The 19,981-nt window shown below is 40.8% G+C and overlaps 1 protein-coding gene across 4 annotated transcripts in view; it reads left to right on the top strand.

The window, feature by feature from the left end:
- The first annotated feature begins 241 nt into the window (after window positions 1-241).
- KDM3A (lysine demethylase 3A) overlaps window positions 242-19,981 on the top strand; it is a 54,250-nt gene continuing 34,510 nt past the window's right edge. For 2 of the 4 annotated variants that reach the window (XM_036872644.1, XM_036872641.1), the window contains exons 1-8: window positions 242-358; window positions 898-1,112; window positions 8,195-8,350; window positions 9,574-9,684; window positions 12,361-12,463; window positions 13,165-13,289; window positions 13,916-13,988; window positions 14,093-14,181. In XM_036872644.1, the coding sequence (XP_036728539.1) occupies window positions 927-1,112; window positions 8,195-8,350; window positions 9,574-9,684; window positions 12,361-12,463; window positions 13,165-13,289; window positions 13,916-13,988; window positions 14,093-14,181 (843 nt within the window). In that variant the 5' untranslated portion in view covers window positions 242-358; window positions 898-926. Of the gene's footprint in view, window positions 359-385; window positions 558-896; window positions 1,113-8,194; window positions 8,351-9,573; window positions 9,685-12,360; window positions 12,464-13,164; window positions 13,290-13,915; window positions 13,989-14,092; window positions 14,182-19,981 lie in introns of those variants that run through there. The other 2 variants (XM_036872643.1, XM_036872642.1) reach the window with 2 other exon arrangements.

Here is a 19,981-nt window from a genome sequence, read left to right as displayed (position 1 = left end):
ACTTTAACCTAATGGGGGTCGTCCGGGAGTCGGAAGGGGGAGGGGAAAGGGAGGAGGCAGCCGAGGAATTGTTTTTTTCTCTCGCCCCGCCCTCGCCGGGGCGGCCAATGGCGATGGGCTCCTTCCCCACGAGTCTCGCCCAGCTCCTTGGACTCAGCCAATGAGCGATGGAAGCGGCTCCGAGGGGGCGGGCCCGGGAGGCTGTGCGTGTCTTGTGAGAGCTCTTGAACCAAGTCATAGAGCTAGAGTCGGCTGGGCGGCTGGAAACGGTGGCCGCCGCCGGTGACTCAGGGAGGCGGGAGGCGGGAGGCGGGGTAAGAGCGCCGCGGCCTCGGCTGAGGGGAGCGGAGGAAGAAAGGTGAAGGCGCCAAGCCCGCGGCCCCGCCGCCCCCGCGCCGCGGCGCAGGCTGGGGGTCTGCGGCCGAGTAGAAGGGTGTCGGGGCGGGGCGGCGGGGCAAGTGCGGAACGGCGGGCTCGTCCCTCCCGCGGGGCTGCCCGGGGCGGGGACCCGGCCGCCTGGGACGGGCCCTCTGCTTCGGGGCCTTTTCTTTTCCGGGGTGAGGGGCGAACACTTTGAAATCCACTTAAGCCACAAATAATTCTCCCCTCACTCTGTCTGCGTTTAGGTTTCAGGTTTTGGAAAAGCGAAACTTGGGAGAGCCAGGGTCACGCGACGCTTGGGCCAGCGTTTGCGGTGGGGGAGGGATCGGGGGGCGGGGAGGGCGCGGGTGGAGAGATCGGGTGCGGGGTCCTCCGTCTCACCCGCCGCCGCCGGGGGTCCCCTCCTCCGATCGGGATTAGGACCCTTTCCTCCGCCCTGGCCTCCCCCACCGACCTCTCTTCCCGGCCCCCTCCCGCCGGCCGCCCCCGTTGCATTTTGTTTTTGTGTTTTTGCAGGGAGGAGCCCTTCCTGCAGCGTGGAAACCATGGTGCTCACGCTCGGAGAAAGTTGGCCAGTATTGGTAGGGAAGCGATTCCTCAGTCTGTCCGCAGCCGACGGCAGCGACGGCGGCCACGACAGCTGGGACTTGGAGCGCGTCGCCGAGTGGCCCTGGCTCTCCGGGACCATTCGAGCCGTCTCCCACACCGACGTTACTAAGAAGGATCTGAAGGTAAAACCGGCTCCCGGGCCTCGGCAGTCGGACGTTTCCTAGTTACCTTGGTAACGAGACAGCCAGCAACCCTCCCTCCCCTTTTCTGAAAAGGCGACCAGAAAGTTGGCATCTGATCTGAAGGTGCAGAAAAGTAGACCTTGAAAGTCTTTGAAATGGTGTGTAGAGCGAGGTGTGTTTGGCCTAGAGTTGCCCGTGTTTAATAATGGGCTTAGGGTTGCTCAGACATGATTAGTTATTGCACGCGCTGTGCCTCATTAGGGCTGTACGATGATTTCTCCGAAGGGGGAGTGTTGTTAATATTAAGTTGGGCAAGTGGGTGACGTTTGGAATCATTGAGAATTGAGCGCTAGTGCTTAGAAGTGCTTTCAGTCGGGTTTTTTGTTTGTTCCTTCTAATTTCTTCACCCAACTTCTTAAACTTTCAGACTTAGAAGTGTGAGTGTAGAGGAAGGAGCTTAATTCTCTTCAGTATATTAAGGTGGGTATTTGTCCGTATATGGTGGGTCAGGGCAGGAGTGGGTTCCTGGTTGTCTCTGATGAGTCTGTGAGTGGGTGTGGGATATGACCATATATGGAGGGCTGGGGTGGAGCTGCCCCTTATATGGTGTGTTGGAGGGATGGCTTTGAAATATTCCATTTGGGTGTTTGAGGGGAGGGAGAGAAATGGGAACAAGTGCGGCCAGTGATTTTTAATCAGAATGACACGCAGAACCTTTTTCAGTTAGATCTTTTCAAAAAGAGATGAATTCTGATCGTACTGCCTAATAGAAGTATTGGTGTGAAAGGATTGTGTGGAAACTACCAGTGAGGAAGCCATTGTACCAACAAAGACTCCTTTGTGCAAAAATAACTGAAAAAAGGTCCCCAACAAAGACTCCGAAGTGGTGATAACTTGAAGGAAGCTTGTCAGAACAGAAGAGTTTTCCATCCTGGGTAACGGATATGTTTCAGTATCTTCACTTGGTCGTTATCTTTGCTTTTTCTTGAAAACTGCTCAAATAAGGGAAGCAAGTTTTCGCATTGGCAGTTGAATATATGTTGATTGCTGAAACACTGTTCAAGGAATTGGCATAACCTGTGTTCTGACCCAGAAAGTTTTGACCCTTGAGCCCACCTTCTTAGTCATCGTGCTCCCTGATCAGAGGCTCTGCCACCAGAGGACTCCTGTCATACACTGTGAAATTTGGTTTCACTCCTAGCAAGGTGCGTTTTGATGTTTACAGAAAGAAGGTAATGTGGTACAGCCTATTTGCTTAGGCTAATAATCTTTCTCAATAAAATGGGCTTTGTGTAGTAGACTTCAGTCATAGTTGTGGCGCTTTATTTTACGTGCCAAGTAAAATTCTCTCTAGTGCATTTGTTTTTACCCGATTTGAGTGGAAACAAGATTAATCCTTACAGTCTTTAGTTCTTTGGCAGATGATGAGAGACTAGGTGTTTCCTTACTCAGCAGTGATTGCGGACCTGTTGGGTTAGGAAGGGAATCTAGGAGGTCCTTTATGTGTGTTCTTTTTAATCTCCACATCTCCCCCACACCCAGCCTTTGAAGTGGTGGTGATATCTTCATTTTCAGAATAAAGAAATAGATTTAGGAAGGGAAATCTTGTCTAGACTTGCATAGTTGGCTATGTGTGTCTTCCACTGCACTAAGGTGCCTAACCTGGAGACGACGGGGATTTTAATTCAAGAACAATTTTGACTATAGTGGATTTTTTGCTTTACCTACAGACTTCACAACTCAGCCCTCATGTAAGAAATCTACTCAGTGTCTCTTTTCCAATCATGATTTATTGCTGCATTCCTTAATTGAGTAGCAGATAAAGTAATTGGTTTAAGTTTAAGGGCATGTTGTGTTAGCAAAAACAGTTTTTGAAACATTGAAACCAATTGTGTTTGGCGGGATGCAGGCAGGAACTGAGTAACTAAGACAATGCCTAAGACCTGGGCTTAGGGATATTGAGTTTTTGGGGGTGGGTTGGGGGACTGCAATGAATATGAATGAATGAAATTCAAGTAGTGTGCAACTGTTTTAGTACTGATAGAAGTACAAGTCTGTCTAGACTGACTTGCTTCCTTAGTTGAGGTTGAAATTAATGAGACCAAGGCTTGTTAACTTTGTTTCATCTAGAGAAAGACTTTGTAACAAAGTCACTTACTCAGATACAATGTTTAGTAGTTGATTACAAAGAAGTTAGGTGAAGACATAATAGATACTTCTCATGCAGTAAATACTTTTATTTAATCCTCACAAAAATCCTAGATAGTAAACCACATTTTTTTAGTGTTAGAAATTGAGGCTTAAACAAGTTAAATAACTTGACCAAGTTTGTCTCCAGATCTTAAACACTAGGCTTTAATAAGAGTGAGGTTAGAGCAACTCTCTTTTGCTGGGTTCAGTATCCCCAGCACTGAGAACATTGCTTGGCATGTAGTTTTTGCTAAAATATTTGAACAAATGAAGGAATCATAAAAATTGTTACTTGTATATAGAAAAGCAGTTTAGAAATTATCTTCCGATGGAGCATTGGCATTCTCTTTAACTGGGATAACAACAGATCTTAATTAGGTGTGATTATAAGGACTTCTTTAACCTTATTTTTATGCTGCTCTGTTTGAGTGTGAGGCAGATTGCTTCCTAACTGGCTTTATTCCTTATGCATGCTGGGAATGCCTTCCTTACCCAACTTGTTTGTCTAGGTTTTTTCCTTGCTTTGAACCTACTTTTTCCTTGAGTCTTCTGCCCCTTCTTAGTTCTTTGGGATGTCCTTAGCAGATGAGTAGTATTTGCCAACTATATGTACCATTTCCTGCTGTTAAAGCCCTTTTTGGCAATTGGATGCCTTGACCAATCAATGCCTAGTTTTTTCATCCTTGCATACAGTTGAAACTTGAATGTTGGTGGATTCTGTTGACAGTCAACCCATGTAAAATGAGAAACTCTTAGCACAGTGTAATAAAAACTGTTTACCCCTATAAATGAATGCTAGACTCTGGGATTTTAGATAAGAGTCTAGGTGTAAGAAGACATAAATAGAAGCATAATGAATTAATTCCTAATTTGTGAAGTAGTGAAATAAGTGGTATTCTGTACCGTAGTACTGGGCATAGAGTAGATACGTCATTAAAAACTTCGTGATTAAAAACCATGCCATTGTGTAAGTGCCTACTTTTAAACTTGGAAACACTTTAGTTGGCCATTCTGATAGTTTTCATAATCATATACTTAGGTAAGATTAGTGTATACTAAAAGTGGAGGTTTTGAGGTTGGCTTGATTAGATAATATTAATTCATATATCTTAAAGGAAAGAGATTTATCCATCTGGGAAGAACAGCTTGAAATAATTAACTTGAAATATCCAACATCTGGTCAAGAAATTTTATAGGCTAATAGGCACGTATTTACAAAATGCCCTATATTTTAAATAGGAAATTTGGAAATTATAGGTAGTAAGTTGTAATTAATAGGCCTTTTTCTGGCCTTTGGAGTCAGACAGCACAGATAACATCTCCTTTGTGGAGCAAGGGATTGTGGAGGAAAGAACACAATTTAGAATGAGAACTAGTATCTGTCACTTTGCAGGAGCTTGGTCAAATCACATTAGTTCCCCCTGAATTTGAATTCTTACCGTTGTTTTTTTTTAAATAGAAATTTCTGTAAAAGAGGCTTTTGGTGGGGGGGGGGTGTCCTTATATATAGAACTTCAGACCTCAAGGCACAAATGAAAGATATGTGGTTATGATAAACAGGAAACTTTTAAAGAATGTTTAAGAAAGCTCACAACTTGTTGGTTTCATTATATTTTTTAAAAAGTCATCTTTTTAAATGTGAAGTTTTGACCAACACAACCTAATACTTCAAAGTATTATTATTTATTTTTAAAGAACTAAACTTATTTATTTTATTTTATTTTTTTAAAACACTTTTATTATTTATTTATTTATTTATTTTTGGCTGTGTTGGATCTTCGTTTCTGTGCGAGGGCTTTCTCTAGTTGTGGCAAGCGGGGGCCACTCTTCATCGCGGTGCGCGGGCCTCTCACTATCGCGGGCTCTCTTGTTGCAGAGCACAGGCTCCAGTCGTGCAGGCTCAGTAGTTGTGGCTCACGGGCCTAGTTGCTCCGCGGCATGTGGGATCTTCCCAGGCCAGGGCTTGAACCCGTGTCCCCTGCATTGGCAGGCAGATTCTTAACCACTGCGCCACCAGGGAAGCCCCAAACTTATTTATTTTTAAAGAACTAAACTTAATTTTCAGATTACTCAAAACTTGAGATATAGGGACTTCCCTGGTGGCACAGTGGTTAAGAATCCTCCTGCCAATGCAGGGGACACGGGTTCGAGCCCTGGTCCGGGAAGATCCCACATGCTGCAGAGCAACTGAGCCCGTGTGCCACAACTACTGAGCCTGCGCTCTAGAGCCTGTGAGCCACAAGTACTGAGCCCGTGTGCCACAACTCCTGAAGCCCGCGTGCCTAGAGCCCGTGCTCTGCAACAAGAGAAGCCACCACAGTGAGAAGCCCGCGCACCGCAACAAAGAGTAGCACCCGCTCGCTGCAACTAGAGAAAGCCTGTGCGCAGCAATGAAGACCCAATGCAGCCAAAAATAAATAATAAATAAATAAATAAATTTATATTAAAAAAATTGAGATATAAAGAGGGACCTTGTCTAAAATTTGGTTTAGGGTTGATCATAAGCTTTATAGATAGCTTATAGATATGATAAGAACTGTGATATTGCATACATTTTGGGAAGCCACTTAAGATCTTAGATTACTTTTTTTCTGAGTAGATGTTAGATAATCATATTGAAGTCTTCCTCCTCCCATTCCTAACTGAAGAAGTGATACTCTGATAAATTAAGATTTGAATTACCACGGAGGTCTTAAAACTACCTAGTCTCCTTGCCAGATACTTAACATAAATTGCCTTTAAAATCTACCTAACAATTCAGTGAAGGGTGGGTGTTAGTACTTTCATTTTGAAGCTACCAGAACACAAGATTCAGAGAGCTTAGCTTCTTGACCTTGGTACAGTTAATTGGTTTCCTTTGTAATCCTACATATTTTATTTTATGCATGTAAAATCATTCTAAGAAAGCTTCAACATAGCTGGTATTCAAACCCAGATCTCTCTGGTTCTGATGTTGTAGATGTGCATTCCTCTTACACTACATTGATGGGAAAACTGTCATCCAAAGCTTAGTTGGGTTTGAGGTTGATGTGCTGTGGGGCAAAAAGACTAGGGGAGATGTCGGAGGACCTGGATTCTATGGTTAGGCAAACAGAAAGGAAGATAGGCAGTCTCTGAAGCCCGATGTGAAGGCCCACTGGTTGGTTATGGTGATGGATGGAATACACAGAACCAAGGTAGAGTACGCAGGGCCTTGTCACATAGTAGGTGCTTGACACATTTACACTTATTCTGTAATAACTGCAAGGTTAAAAGCCTGCCATACCAAGAAGATATGCAGCTTCTCAGGGGAAGTTGCCTGGGAAATTAGGGGTGCATATTTTGTGGTTGGGGGAGAAGGATAGGATGGGTCTCAAATTATATTGATTTTAAAGATTGATAGTCTATAGCCATAAGACTGGAAAAGTTTGGGATTGAGGCTAGTGGTATATCAGTTGGGAACTTCCTGCCTTCCAAATGGATGAGAGAAACAAGGTAAGAGCCCAATTCAGAGAGAAATTTATTCATTCAGCAAGTATTTGAGTACTGACTGATGAAATACATGGTAAGTAAAAGAAGACAGACTTTGACGGATTAGAGTTTTTAATATGTCAATCAGTTAACCATAAATAAATAATTCAAAATGTGGATTAGTGCTAGGAAGGAAGAGTACAGAGTTTTGAGTACAATTAGCAGGGGACTTCTCTTGGGAGAGAGGGGGGCTCTTTGGTAAGGGAAGGCTTCCTTGAGGAAAGGGTTTTTGAATTGGGTTCTGATGAATAAATGGAAATTAAATAAACTTTTTTAAGTTAAAGGTTGAAAAGGGAGATACGATTGTCTATGAAATTATGAAGTATTGATAGATTTATTCACTAATTCTTTGAAACCAGAAATGAGACATCACTCTAGTAAGAGGAGAGCTTTTAAATCAAATTAAAATAGTGATTTTTACACTGAATATTGAGGGAGTTTATTATATCTCAGTTAAAACATAAGAAACATTTTAAAAGACTTAGAGTAAATTAAAGGGTAGCATATTCATAATGGGTTAAGGAAGCTAAGGTGTTTGGTACATTTATATGATTTTTAAGGTTTTGTGACTGACTCCTACTTATGGGTTACTGTCAGAGACCCACTTTTGGACTGAATTCTTTTTTTATGTTTTAAAATATCTGTACAAATTATAAGGGTTTTAACTTTAGGGCTAAAAGGTATTTTGCAGATCAGAAGCAGAAAACTTCATAGTTACTTGGAAAATAGTATTTCAAAGGTAGTTTAATTTTCATGTAAGAAGTTAGAGGTAGTTTTGGAAAATTCTGGGGTCCTGCATCAATTACTTGTTTCTGTATGTAGCAAAGTTGTCTTGGATTTCAAACTCTGAGATAAATTTCCCAGTTTATTCAACTCAAAGCGTTGAAAGTGCCTTGTGCTGAGTCCTGCTGCTACCAGAGGGATTCGGAAGCCAGTGGTGGATTGTGTTGATGGGCGGTCATCTTAAACTCACTGACAATGTCAACATAGAATTACAATGCCCTGCGAGAAGTACTTTGGGTTTCAGATTTCTGTCTTTCAATTCTCAAAGCTCTGATGTCTAATTAACATATGTAAAAACCTTCTATGTGGGGGTTCTTTTTTGTTAAGGCTTCCCAGAGGTTACTTTGAGGGCAGAGACTGGTCTCCATATCCCTTGACTCTGCTTCCCAAAGTGGTTTGGGAGCCAAAGCTTGTTGGTTAGACTAACAGATCTGGTTAGTTTATTGTGGGCTTAGAAGGGAAGTAAGAGAGCAGGAGTCGGGGGCAGCATATTCAGATACAAGACTCGAGTAGAATGGTGAGGGTATAATTCAACTTAGGCATTTTTCATGTTTATTTTTGTTAATCAAGTCTGCTTTCCTTCAATTCTGTTTGTCTAGGTGTGTGTGGAGTTTGATGGGGAATCTTGGAGGAAGAGAAGATGGATAGACGTCTACAGCCTTCTAAGGAGAGCCTTTTTAGTGGAACATAACTTGGTTTTGGCTGAACGAAAGTCTCCTGAAGTTTCTGAGCGAATTGTTCAGTGGCCTGCGATAGTGAGTAAAACTCGGGCTTATTTGAACTCCTGAGAAGAGGGTATTTCACCCGTTATGAGTGAAACAGGGAAAATCTATACGTAATGCCTATATTTGGTCCTCTGGAAAATAATAGTACAGAGATATGACAGTGTAGAAGATTCAGAAAAACCCCCAGGACCTCCTGTCAGCCCTGCTAGGAGCCCTGCAACTCTGACCCTTGACTTTCTTGGGCCTCAGTTTCTTCACTTGAAAAGTCGGGGGTGGAGGTCATGTGGGGAACGTCTAGGTCAGTGGTTAGAAACCAGCAGATATATACAGACATACAAATCTTTTTGGTTTGACCCTCACAGTGTTTTAAGAAAATCTAAATTAGTTGTCTACATTTAAAAAATGTAGAGAATGTCCTTAAAAATCTAGAGTTTCAGTTTTTCTTGGAAAAATGGCAAGATACGGCAACACTGGAGCCTCATAGCAATTCCTTATCGCAACAGTAGGCTGAAGCTGAAAAGTAGCTGTTGCCTGGCCCCTGTAAGGGTTTCCACTTTTGGTCTCATGATCTTTAAGGTTCCCTCTGGCTCATATTTCTTTGGCTTTAAAGATGCTAGCAGTCAGTATATGATTGTGCCATTTCCACACCATAAGTCTGGTGCAGTTAAAGGAAAATAGTGATCAGGAGAGGACAGTTCAGGCTATTTGAGACATGAGCTGGGGCTTGAAGGAGGAAGGGGCAGATTGGATAGCTGAAAGGCTGAGAGGATGATTGAAAGACTGACCAGCTTGTGAAGGGCCTGCATGCCCGTATGAGCAAAATTAAGATTTTACACATGGGTGAGAAGAGCTGCTGGAGATTTTTGAGTGATGTCGGGTTTTGTTTGAAGTTGTAGTTTGCTCTTTGTATTTTTTCCCCCATCTGTTAAGAATTTGCTAAAAACATGGCCCTGTCTCCCCACAGAAATGTACATAAAGCAATATTTTGCATAAATTTGGGGAAAGCCATACATCTGTGGACCCAGACCTATATGTTAATGACTCTCAAATGTGTATCTCATTTAAATTATTGATTCTGGATAAAAATTACGTGCTCCTGTTGTGGTTGCATAAATAGTTACTATTGAGATACTGGTAGTAAATAAACAACTGAATGGCTTTATCTCTTTCCACATGTATGAAAAATTGCCAGTCCCCATTTTCAGAATTATGCTGACACAGTTATGATGCCAAAACATTTTCTTTTGTTTCAGATGTACAGATCTCTGCTGGACAAAGCTGGTTTGGGATCCATAACGTCTATTCGCTTTTTAGGAGATCAACAAAGAGTATTTCTTTCTAAAGACCTTTTAAAGCCTATACAGGTAAAACACGGAAACAATATTAAACCCTAAAAATAGAAATACAGACTCCTTTGATATGAGAACTAACATATTGATGTTGGTTGCTCTAATTCAGATATCTAACAGAGAAAAGGACCCATCTTATGAGCAGCTAAGTTGTCAGACATCATTGCTCAGTGTTAGCCGTTGGGTTGGTACTGTTTATTTGGGGTTGGAAGGACAAACGTACTACAGTTGATGATGTGTGTGTATAGAAACACCTAGGTGATATGAAGATAATTTCTAAGACTATCATTCATATATATACATATATCTGTATACATATATGTCAGTCCTGATTATTTAAGGATTCTGTATTTGGGAACTTGCTTACTTGCTAAAATATATTTGTAACCCCCCAATCAGTACTTTGGTGCTTTCATGGTCATTCACAGACGTGTGCAGAGTGGTGAAAATTTTCAGTTGTCTGACACATGTTCCCAGCTTAGGTTGAATAAGGTGACATTCTGCCTTCTTATTTCCTCTATTCTACTGTAAACAAGTGTCCTTTTCAAGGTCTATTTAGTACTGCATTTTTGTGCTTTTTTGTTGGTGATTTCACTGTTTAAAATGGCCCCCAAGGGTAGTGCTGAAGTGCTCTCTAGTGTTCCTAAGTGCAAGGAGGCTGTGATGTGTCTTAGGGAGAAAATACATGTGTTAGATAAGCTTCATTCAGCCGTGGGGTATAGTGGCCATGGGTTCGAGGTTAGTATTGCAGCAATATATAGTAAATAGTGGGTTTTTCAACCGAAACACATAAAACAAGGTTATGTATTGATTGGTTGACGACAATGTTGTGACCAGAGGCTTGAAGGAACCTAACCCCATCTTTCCGCTAGGAATGGTTCAGTATTCACTAATTCAGTGTTTGTGGTGACTTAACGTAACTACCACAAACAATGTGAATTGTGTGTGTGTGTGTGTGTGTGTTCATATTCTTTCCAGTTAGCTTGCAGAACTCCCACTTTTTGTTCACAACATTTAGGCTCTTGGGTCTTGCTCGTGTGTGATTTTTTCCTTTATTATAAAAACGCTGGGAGGGAGGGGAAGAACACACAGATTACCGCCACAGATCACTACCTTGGGAATAATGTTGGTCTTATAATAACATTGGTTTTTTTATATGTCATTTGTGAAGCTTAGTAATCTCCTTTACCCACTTCTGTTTTGTGACCTGACTTGTTTCTATGGCCTGTAGAACAATTAAACCAGTTTATTTGCTAAAAGACAGTTTAGGACCAAGGGTCATTGCCATTGCTGGGCCTTGGCATTAACTTTTCTCTACTCAAGTCTTACTTTTACTTCCATGTCCTCGAAGTGAGTGAAAACAAGATTCACACTCTGAACCCTATATTATAATGTTTAAGTAAATGGAACAGAGGAAGATGCTTTTACTTAATTGCAGATACAAGTTATCTTCATATGTCAGATAGGCATCTTGATATTTTTCCTACATTAAAAGGCAGAATGACTGCTCTTAAGGACCAAGGAACATAAAGCAGGGGCTGTGGATGTCTGCTTCACTGAGCAGTAGAGTAGTTTTTACTTCTTAGCATTGTTTTCAGGACAGTTCTGTTTTATATCTTTCATGTGTTTAACCTTTTCAGTTTTGTTTCTTGAGGTTGAAAAAGGTCAGTAAGTTTTATTTATTTAAGAGCCCTTTGTGGCTCGCCCGATTAACATGATATTTTACCTTGTAGTAGGAATTGAAGAACACATTTAAAGTTTTTGAAATTGCAGTAGCATGGGAAAAAAAACACATGGCCCGTTTTGGTTATTAATTTTGAGCTCTTATGAAACCCCTAGTTTAAGTCTAATGTTATTTGGCTTAAGAAATTTTTCCAGTATGACCTCTCTAAAAGACTGTTCTTTCCAATGGGAGAAATGGATGAACTGTTTTTGGCCACTGTGTACCCATTTCACATGCAGAAAAGCATGAAGGCCTGATATTGGAAGGGCTTCTGTGCTATACAGTTTGGGTTTGGCAGGTTCCTCCTATTGACAGTCTGTATACATTTATCATAACTGAGTGTACACACAAAGCCAGAGCACTGTGGAATAGTGCCAAAAAATAGAGCTGCCAAGAATTGAATGTTTCAAAACTGGCTTGCTGAAGGCTTAACGCTATTCATTCAGATTTTGTCCTTCCTCACCCCCACGGCCCCCTTCGTAAACAAGAATGCGTTTGGAATTCTAGTTAGGGTAAATGAATCTGTGTGAAATGATGTTTGTTAAAAACAGCAATTTCAATGAATTGCCGCTGTGGATCTAAGTGATTTCTATGTATGTGTCTTTTGCCCCTTGCATTTGGAGCTGTGATTTCCCTAATCCATAGAGTTTGGGATACAGAGTATTTTTGACATCAACTGACTAGCTAGGTTGTTTGCTTATTATATTTAAAATTTGAGCCACTCTTAGTATCTGTCTTCCTCTTAGCTTGGGGTGACTTCACTTCTGTCTGCCTTATATTTGTGATGGTTTGATGGTTTCCTACTATTTGACCAGTCTAATTCATTGGCGTTGCAATGGTTTGCTGCCATCAGATGGCTAATTGACACTACTTTAATCCCTGTGATTAAACTGATTGAAATATCCACTGGAATTTAAACAACTCTTCTTACTTGTTACCTTAAAATGTAATGATTTTCCATTTTTCAGGATGTAAACAATCTTCGACTTTCACTTATCGATAATCAGAATGTCAGTAAAGAATTTCAAGCTTTGATTGTGAAACATTTGGATGAAAGCCATCTTTTACAAGGTAAGAAGCTATGTTTTAGCCCTTCTCACTCATTTGCTCATTAAAAATTCTAATTTGTTAGAAATTCTTTTGCTGCTTTTCCCATGCAACTAGATGAGTGGAGGACTTTATTTATTCTGTAATGTATTCTAAAGTCTCTGAAATTTGGAAAGCTCAGGGATCATGTGAAGACTATAAAAGTGAAGTAGATATTAAACAAGCTCAGCTATATTTTGACATGGAATTTGATATGTTTGGAATTTCAGTCTTATAAAATTAATAAAACGTTAATTTGGTAATCTTGATCTTGCCATTTACTGTTATTGATTTTCTTGGTCAATTTCACAATTGTAAGTATTTTATCAGACTTAGCAGTTTTGCTGAGGTTCCTGAATTTGTATCCTCTAAAACTCTGCATAGGAGAATGAGTTACGTCTCAATGTGTTATCTGATACTACATGGTCTGCTACAAATGCTAGAATAAATATATTGCAAGTCTAAGATAAATCACTAGAAAAGTGAAGGTTAAAAATAGGCAGTTTAAATCTTCTCCTAGCTTTGCTGAAATGTCTGTCTTCTTGCATTTATAGCAGTATCTTTTAATGTTTATTTTTTGTCTACTGCATTTTTAAAGACTTGGGAAAAGATTATCCTGGATAATGGTGCTGTTGGGAGATAATGCATATTGCTCTAAGGATTTTTTTTAATTTTTATTTTTTAAGGTGACAAAAACTTAGTTGGTTCAGAAGTAAAAATTTATAGCTTGGACCCATCTACTCAGTGGTTTTCTGCAACCATTGTAAATGGAAACCCAACATCAAAAACTCTTCAAGTCAACTGTGAGGAGGTAAGGATGATGATAACTGTGTGTAAGATAACTTGACAGGGAAAGATAATTATAAAAAGGAATTATAGTATCTTATAGGAGCTAAACACCTTTATTATTTTGTATTAAAATATCAGAGTAGAAAAAAATCACAATTATTTTAAAAAGAAATTATATGTAAGAAGCCCCTATTGTTTGTTTTTTTAAATAAATTAATTAATTTATGGCTGCATTGGGTCTTCACTGCTGCGCACGGGCTTTTTCTAGTTGCGGTGAGCAGGGTCTACTCTTCGTTGTGGTGTGCAGGCTTCTCATTATGGTGGCTTCTCTTGTTGCGGAGCACAGGCTCTAGGTGCGCAGGCTTCAGTAGTTTGTGGCACACGTGCTCAGTAGTTGTGGCTTGTGGGTTCTAGAGCGCAGGCTCAGTAGTTGTGGTGCACGGGCTTAGTTGCTCCGTGGCATGTGGGATCTTCCCGGACCAGGGCTCGAACCCGTGTCCCCTGCATTGGCAGGCGGATTCTTAACCACTGTGCCACCAGGGAAGTCCCAGAAGCCCCTACTGTTATGTTGATAGAGCTAATTTCTGGTGTGTTCCTAAGCATTTTTTAAATTTCCCAGTATCTTTGTTTTATTTATTTGTTTTTAAGATTCCAGCACTGAAAATTGTCGATCCATCACTGATTCATGTTGAAGTTGTACATGATAACTTTGTGACATGTGGTAAGATACATTGTTTGATTAAAATCTTTGTTCTCCTTTCCCCTTTATCCTTCTCACATTAAGAGAAACAGGGACGCCAACTTACCTGTTTTTAAATATTTTAGGTAACTCTACAAGAATTGGGGCTGTAAAACGCAAATCTTCTGAGAATAATGGAAGCCTGGTTTCCAAACAAGCAAAATCTTGCTCTGAGGTAACCTTGCTTTATTTTTGCCACTTGTGTAAACCTTTCTTTAATTCTCACAGTGCATGGCCAGTTTGTTTAGTGGTAATAAAGCTGTCTTCTCTGCTCTTCTGTGCTGTTGTGTCTGCTCTTTGCTAGTCCCAGATCTTGGCCGTAATTTCTATACTCAAGCAGATGGAGATAATATAAGTTTCTGGTTTACTATTTTTGTCAAGAAAAAGTTTTTAGTTTCGATGTTTCCTGAAAATTGTCAATCGATTTGACAGTTTCACCATATGGAGGTATTTTTGAAGATAAATTGAGTTGTGTGTGTCAAATCAGAAGAATGCCTTGCATGAGAAGAGGGGAGGAACCTTAGAATTCTGAGTAGACTTGGTGTTGGAATAGGACTCCCACCTCAATAATTGAGAGGTTTGATTGGTCATTTATGATTGGGTGAACAAACGTACTCACTTTTTGAAGGAAGTGGTTGGTTTGCCATTACTAATTTCTGCCTAGAAAACTACAGGCTTCTGTGAATGGCACTGTTGAGTTCAAGTACTGGATTTAATTCTATCCTGAAATAGGATTTGGATCAAGAAACTTAAGGCTGTCAGCTTTTCCCTCTCCTCCCTGTTGTAGAGAAGCTGGCCTTCTTTAGCTCTTCAAGTCCTCATGCTTTCTCCAACCTTAGGACTCACTGTTCTCCTTTCTCTTCTAATCCTATCTTCACTCTAATTAACTCCCATTTATCTTTCTAATGTGATGTTGCTTCCTCCGGGAAGCCATACCTAACACCTCTACAATCATTTTAACCTATATCCCAGACTAGGTCAAATTCCCTAATTTATTATGCTTTGTAATTACTCGTACATGTCTTCAGGACATCACAGTGTACACAGTGGGGCAATTTTATTCAGAATTCCCAAAAGATTAACCTAGACAGACTAGCCTAATGAGGGAATGGGGGACTGGGGTAGACTTCTCAAGGGAGGGTATAAATGACAGGGTCAAATTTTGAAATCTGGAGGGAAAAAAAGAAACTTAAGGCTTTTTCTTTTTTAAGTGAGTTGAATCCTTAGGTCCTATTACAGTACAGATTACTTTTCTCACAACTTAGGTATCCAAATGCACTTGTGGTACATGGAAAGTTTACCGTGTTATAATTGTCAAAAATGCCTTTATGATGTTCTGCTCCAGGCTGGAGTTTAGAATTTTATTTTATTTTATTTATTTATTTTAAAAAATATTTATTTATTTGGCTGCACCAGGTCTTAGTTACAGAATGTGGGATCTTTAGTTGTGGCTTGCGGGATCTAGTTCCCCGACCAGGGCTCAAACCTGGGCCCCCTGCATTGGGAGCGCGGAGTCTTAACCACTGGGCCACCAGGGAAGTCCCTGGAGTTTAGAATTTTAAAATTGATCAAGTGGATATTAAGATTGTTGGCAGCATTGTAGAGGGAACTTTGGAGCCTGGGTGGGGGCAGGGCAAGGAGAGACGGCGTGAGAATGGGTCAGGGTCAGTGAACGCATCTACGGCTGTGGATCAGGGCAGGCTGGACTGCATCAACTAGAACCGAAGCAAGCACGTGCTACACAAATACTAAGCGATCTGGGCGGCTAAGGTGACTGGCTTTCCTGAGTCTTAAGCCTGTGCACAGGCCACAGGAACTTTGATACTAGATGAGAAACTTTGTAAACCAGGATATCTAATACCTCTGTCTTCCTTCCAAATGTGTAGGCTTGACCTCAGGTGGTTCAGGAAAGAATGAAGAGGTAATTACGGAAATTAGCATTACCACCTTTTCATTTTGCCTTAAAGTTTACGAAGGGGAAGTAATGTAGTAAGGACTGTAAATTGAGGATGTCAGGCAAGTGATTATTGCCTCTTAGAGGCAGACTCACAGGGGATACTGTCAAGTAATCCGTGGTATTAGAAGCTGAAAGAGAAACAGAGCAGAACGGTAACCTGTCAGGTTTTGTACTGGATAAATTGTTAACAGTCTTGCGTAGAGGTAATGAAGGGCAGTTTGGAGAAGTTGATTGCATGTTGCCTGTCATGGAGAAGGCATCACTGTAAACGTTCGGTAAGATGAAAAGGAGAGCCACATGATGTTATGTTGAGGTGGGGACCAGACCCGAGGAAATGGCATCCTGATGGATCATGGAGAAATCGACCTGGGGTACAAGCGGGACTGGGGTCAGTGGGGACCTCCTGTTGGTGGAGGTGCCAGTTCTTCAAAGTGTCAAGTTTATCAGTGATGTGATAGGCAATTGAGCAAGTAAATTTATAAGCTTGAAGGAGGTGCTTGTAAAATATGGTAACATATACGTATGTAAGTGATCCTCTCTTCCTGACTCACGCTCTTGAAGGGCAGGGAGCTTGTGTCTTTGCTCTCTGTCAGCATACTGTCCAGCTCAGTAGGTTTGTGTGCTACTGATTACTGGACACAGTAGAAGCTGTTTTTCAAAAAAGCCTGAACTTTGGTTGGGAGATAAGTTCCTCAACCTATTTGAGCCTTAACTTCAGCATCTAAAATGTGGAAATAAATTTGATGTTTAAAAAATGTCTGTTCCAGCTCTTAAGAACTATCCTAGTCATCTTCACATTCTAAAGGAATTTGGAGATGGTAAATTTTTACCTGGGTATTGACATTTTAGAAATTATTATTATTTTTTTAATTATAAAAGTTATTCTCCTTTTACATTGCACTTGTTTTCAAAATAAAGATTCTTACATTTAAAAAAAAGTTATTCTCATTTAAAAATATTTAGGAAACCCAGAAAAGCATAGTAAAGAAAAGAAACATCACTCATAATCATACTTTTCAGAGACTCTCACTGTTCACATTTTGGAATACCTGTCTTCCTCCTGTTTTTTTTTCTTTTTCTTTTTCCTGTATATTCGTGGAGGCTTTTTTTTTTTTTTTTTGGTAAACTAAAAGCCATACTCTTGTGTAGCTTCCTTGATTCCTTTACAGTACATTGTGAATATTTTTCCATATCCTGGGTGATCCTTGTAATCAGGCAAGTTTTTGGAAACACTGGCCTAGCCTAGATTTCAGGGGAGATGGAGAGGTAAAGGAAGAAGTGGGGAAAGAAAGAGAGTTCATTTACATGTGTGAGTGAAAGGTGAGTACAGTAACACACTTGGTGCACGTCTCACTGTGTCTGCACTTTCCAGATGTGTTGGACTGGCAAAGAGTTTGGTGGTCTTTGGATGACAGGAGTTTAGGTTGAGGTTGACAACACTCTTGATTGCTGGGATGAATACTTTTGGATCAGGTAAACCTGTTTGCCAGTAACATCTGGCTCCTTGAAGGTCTTCTCTGCCTAGCAGACTATTCCTCAGAGTTAGGACGTTGCCTGGTTAATTGAGAGAGTCTGCTGAGGAGTGTGAGCCAGCAGTGTCCTTTCTGGAATATCATTATACGCTCAATTATATTATCTCCGTCTGCTGGCAGGGAGGAACTATTGCCATGACTGGTATAGAAGACCTTCAGGGAAAACTCTTCAGGTAAGAAGAAACTTTGACCCTTGTCAAGTCAGAGGCCAATGCAGTGGTGTGCACGTGGAGATGGGTTTTGGAATCGGAGCCCTATCCCTGTTGAGCTAAACCTCAGTAAAGTTGTAGAGTGATATACTTCATTTTCTTAAAGGAAAAGCATCCAGGTTATGATAATTCTAACACATGGTGACTGCACCGAGAAACTTTTCAGGATATTTTTCTGCTTTGAGACAGCTAATCTATGTGCCAGGCGCTGTGGTAAAGCACAGCCCTGTACAGTATGCTTCATTACTCTCCTTTTTTCTCATTACTGTCATTCATTACTCCTCATTATGATTGAGGAAACAAGCTTAGAGAGGTTAAATAATGTGCGAGGAAGTGTCAGAGACTGGATTCCAACCAGGGTCTAACACCAAAACCCAATGCTCTTAGCCACTGTGCTGTCGTTGCCACTCTGCTACAAAACCTTTCCTCGGTGTGGTGAAGCACCATTGTAAAATCAGCAGAGTCCTCCCCCCTTCCCTCTATTCCTCCATCCTGCTTTCCAACAAATATTTATTGAACACTTAATATGTGCTAGACGTTGGTGAGCATTACTGCCTGGTTCTTGAGGTATCTCACAAGACTTAGTTGTAGCTCTTTGAAATATTAAGTGCTAAGAGCATTTATTCATTCATGCATTCCACCAGCCTTTTTTATTGAGCATCTCCTATGTGCCTGGCTTTAAAAGGTATAACAGTGGATACAAGAGCAGGGTCTCTGTCCATAGGGGTTTACGTTTCATTGTGAGGAGACGGACAGTAAAAAAAAAAGTAACTTAAGGTATTTTCACAGTGTGGTAGTACAATGAAAGATAGAAACATGGCAGTATAATAAAGCGTAAGGCAGTGGCTTGTGGGACACTGCTTTGGAAAGAGTGATCAGAGATACTGAGGTGACAGTTGAGCAGATTTGAGAGTGAAGGATGGAACCAGCCAACCACATGAAAACTGCCCAGACAGGGGGGATAGCAAGTGCAAAGGGGCAGGCAAGAAAGAGCTTAGAACATTTGAAGACCACAAAGGAAGCTGCTGGTATAGTTGGAGCACTGTAAACAAATGGAGTGAGATGAGGGGCAGGGGTTGGCAGAGACCAGACCATGTAGAATTCTTGTCGGCAGTGGAGTGCCACCATCTGATTGATTTATGTTTTATAAAGATTGCTCTGTGGTAGATAAATTTCAGATAGGAGGCAAAAGGTTTAGGCAAAAATGGAAGGGAGTCAGGCCAGTTAGTATACACATAGTAGTCTAGCGGAAAGATGGTGGTAACGGTGGCCCGGAAAGAAATTTATAGATTCCAGAAACATTTTGGAAATAGAGGCAGGATTTCCTGGTTCATTGATCGGATATGGGAAATGACTTGGAGGGTTTTTTGGCTCGAGCAGTTCAATGGATGTTGTACAGAATAAAAATATCTGATTTCCTCATTTTAAGGATTAGGAAGCTGAGGCCCAGAGAGGTAAAGTTGGCTAGCCCAAGGATGTCCTTAGAATAGCCAAAGCCTCCCCCCAAAAATCCTTCTGGGGAACACTAAGCTGCTAATATTTAACCAACTGAGCTAACGTAGTGTAATATATGATCAGATGATTTAGCATTGATACGTTAAAATAGTTGGAAGCTATGCCGAAACTGTAATAGTGATTAAGTAAATTCTTATTTTTCAGATATTTGTATTTAGCATATACTAGACAGTATTTTCAAGGCTGTCAGAGTAAATGTCTGTGAAAAAGATTCATGAGTAGACTACATAGTCTGTATTCAGAATTGTGAGGTTTTAAAAATTTACTCAGGGAAGTTCTGCATCAAATTTTAGAAGTTAGTAACTAGAAGACGAAACTTTGAAGATTTTGCAAGTTTAGATTTGGTAAGGTGAATGTAAAGGTCATTGTGGTGTGAGAGACGCAGTTGAAAAGGACAATGTGACTTTAGATTTAAGCACATAATGAAGAGGCTGGTGAAGATGGTCAGTGGGTTTCATCTGGTTAAGCCATAGACTGTTTAGTTGTCTGGAGTTGAGTTTAATCTCTTCCTTCTCTTTCCATGGTGGGAAAGTATAAACTGGATAGTATAAACTGGGAAGAAGTTGATCCGTTATTAACATTTTTGTAAAGTTAAAAGTACACGAAAGTGGAAGGGGACAAGTGTTCTAACTTTGTCCCACAGGCCTGTCATGACTTGATATTTTTTGCAGCTTGGGATGACCTTTGTGACTTGATGAGCCACTTACCAGCAGGAACCATGTCCTCAACCTTTATTGCATTGTAAAGGCTTAAGTTGGTACC

The sequence above is a fragment of the Balaenoptera musculus genome, chromosome 13 (assembly GCF_009873245.2).
Source record: "Balaenoptera musculus isolate JJ_BM4_2016_0621 chromosome 13, mBalMus1.pri.v3, whole genome shotgun sequence".
NCBI classification, from domain to species: domain Eukaryota; kingdom Metazoa; phylum Chordata; class Mammalia; order Artiodactyla; family Balaenopteridae; genus Balaenoptera; species Balaenoptera musculus.
Note: the sequence above shows the minus strand (reverse complement) of the source record. Positions and strands in the feature narration are given on the sequence as shown.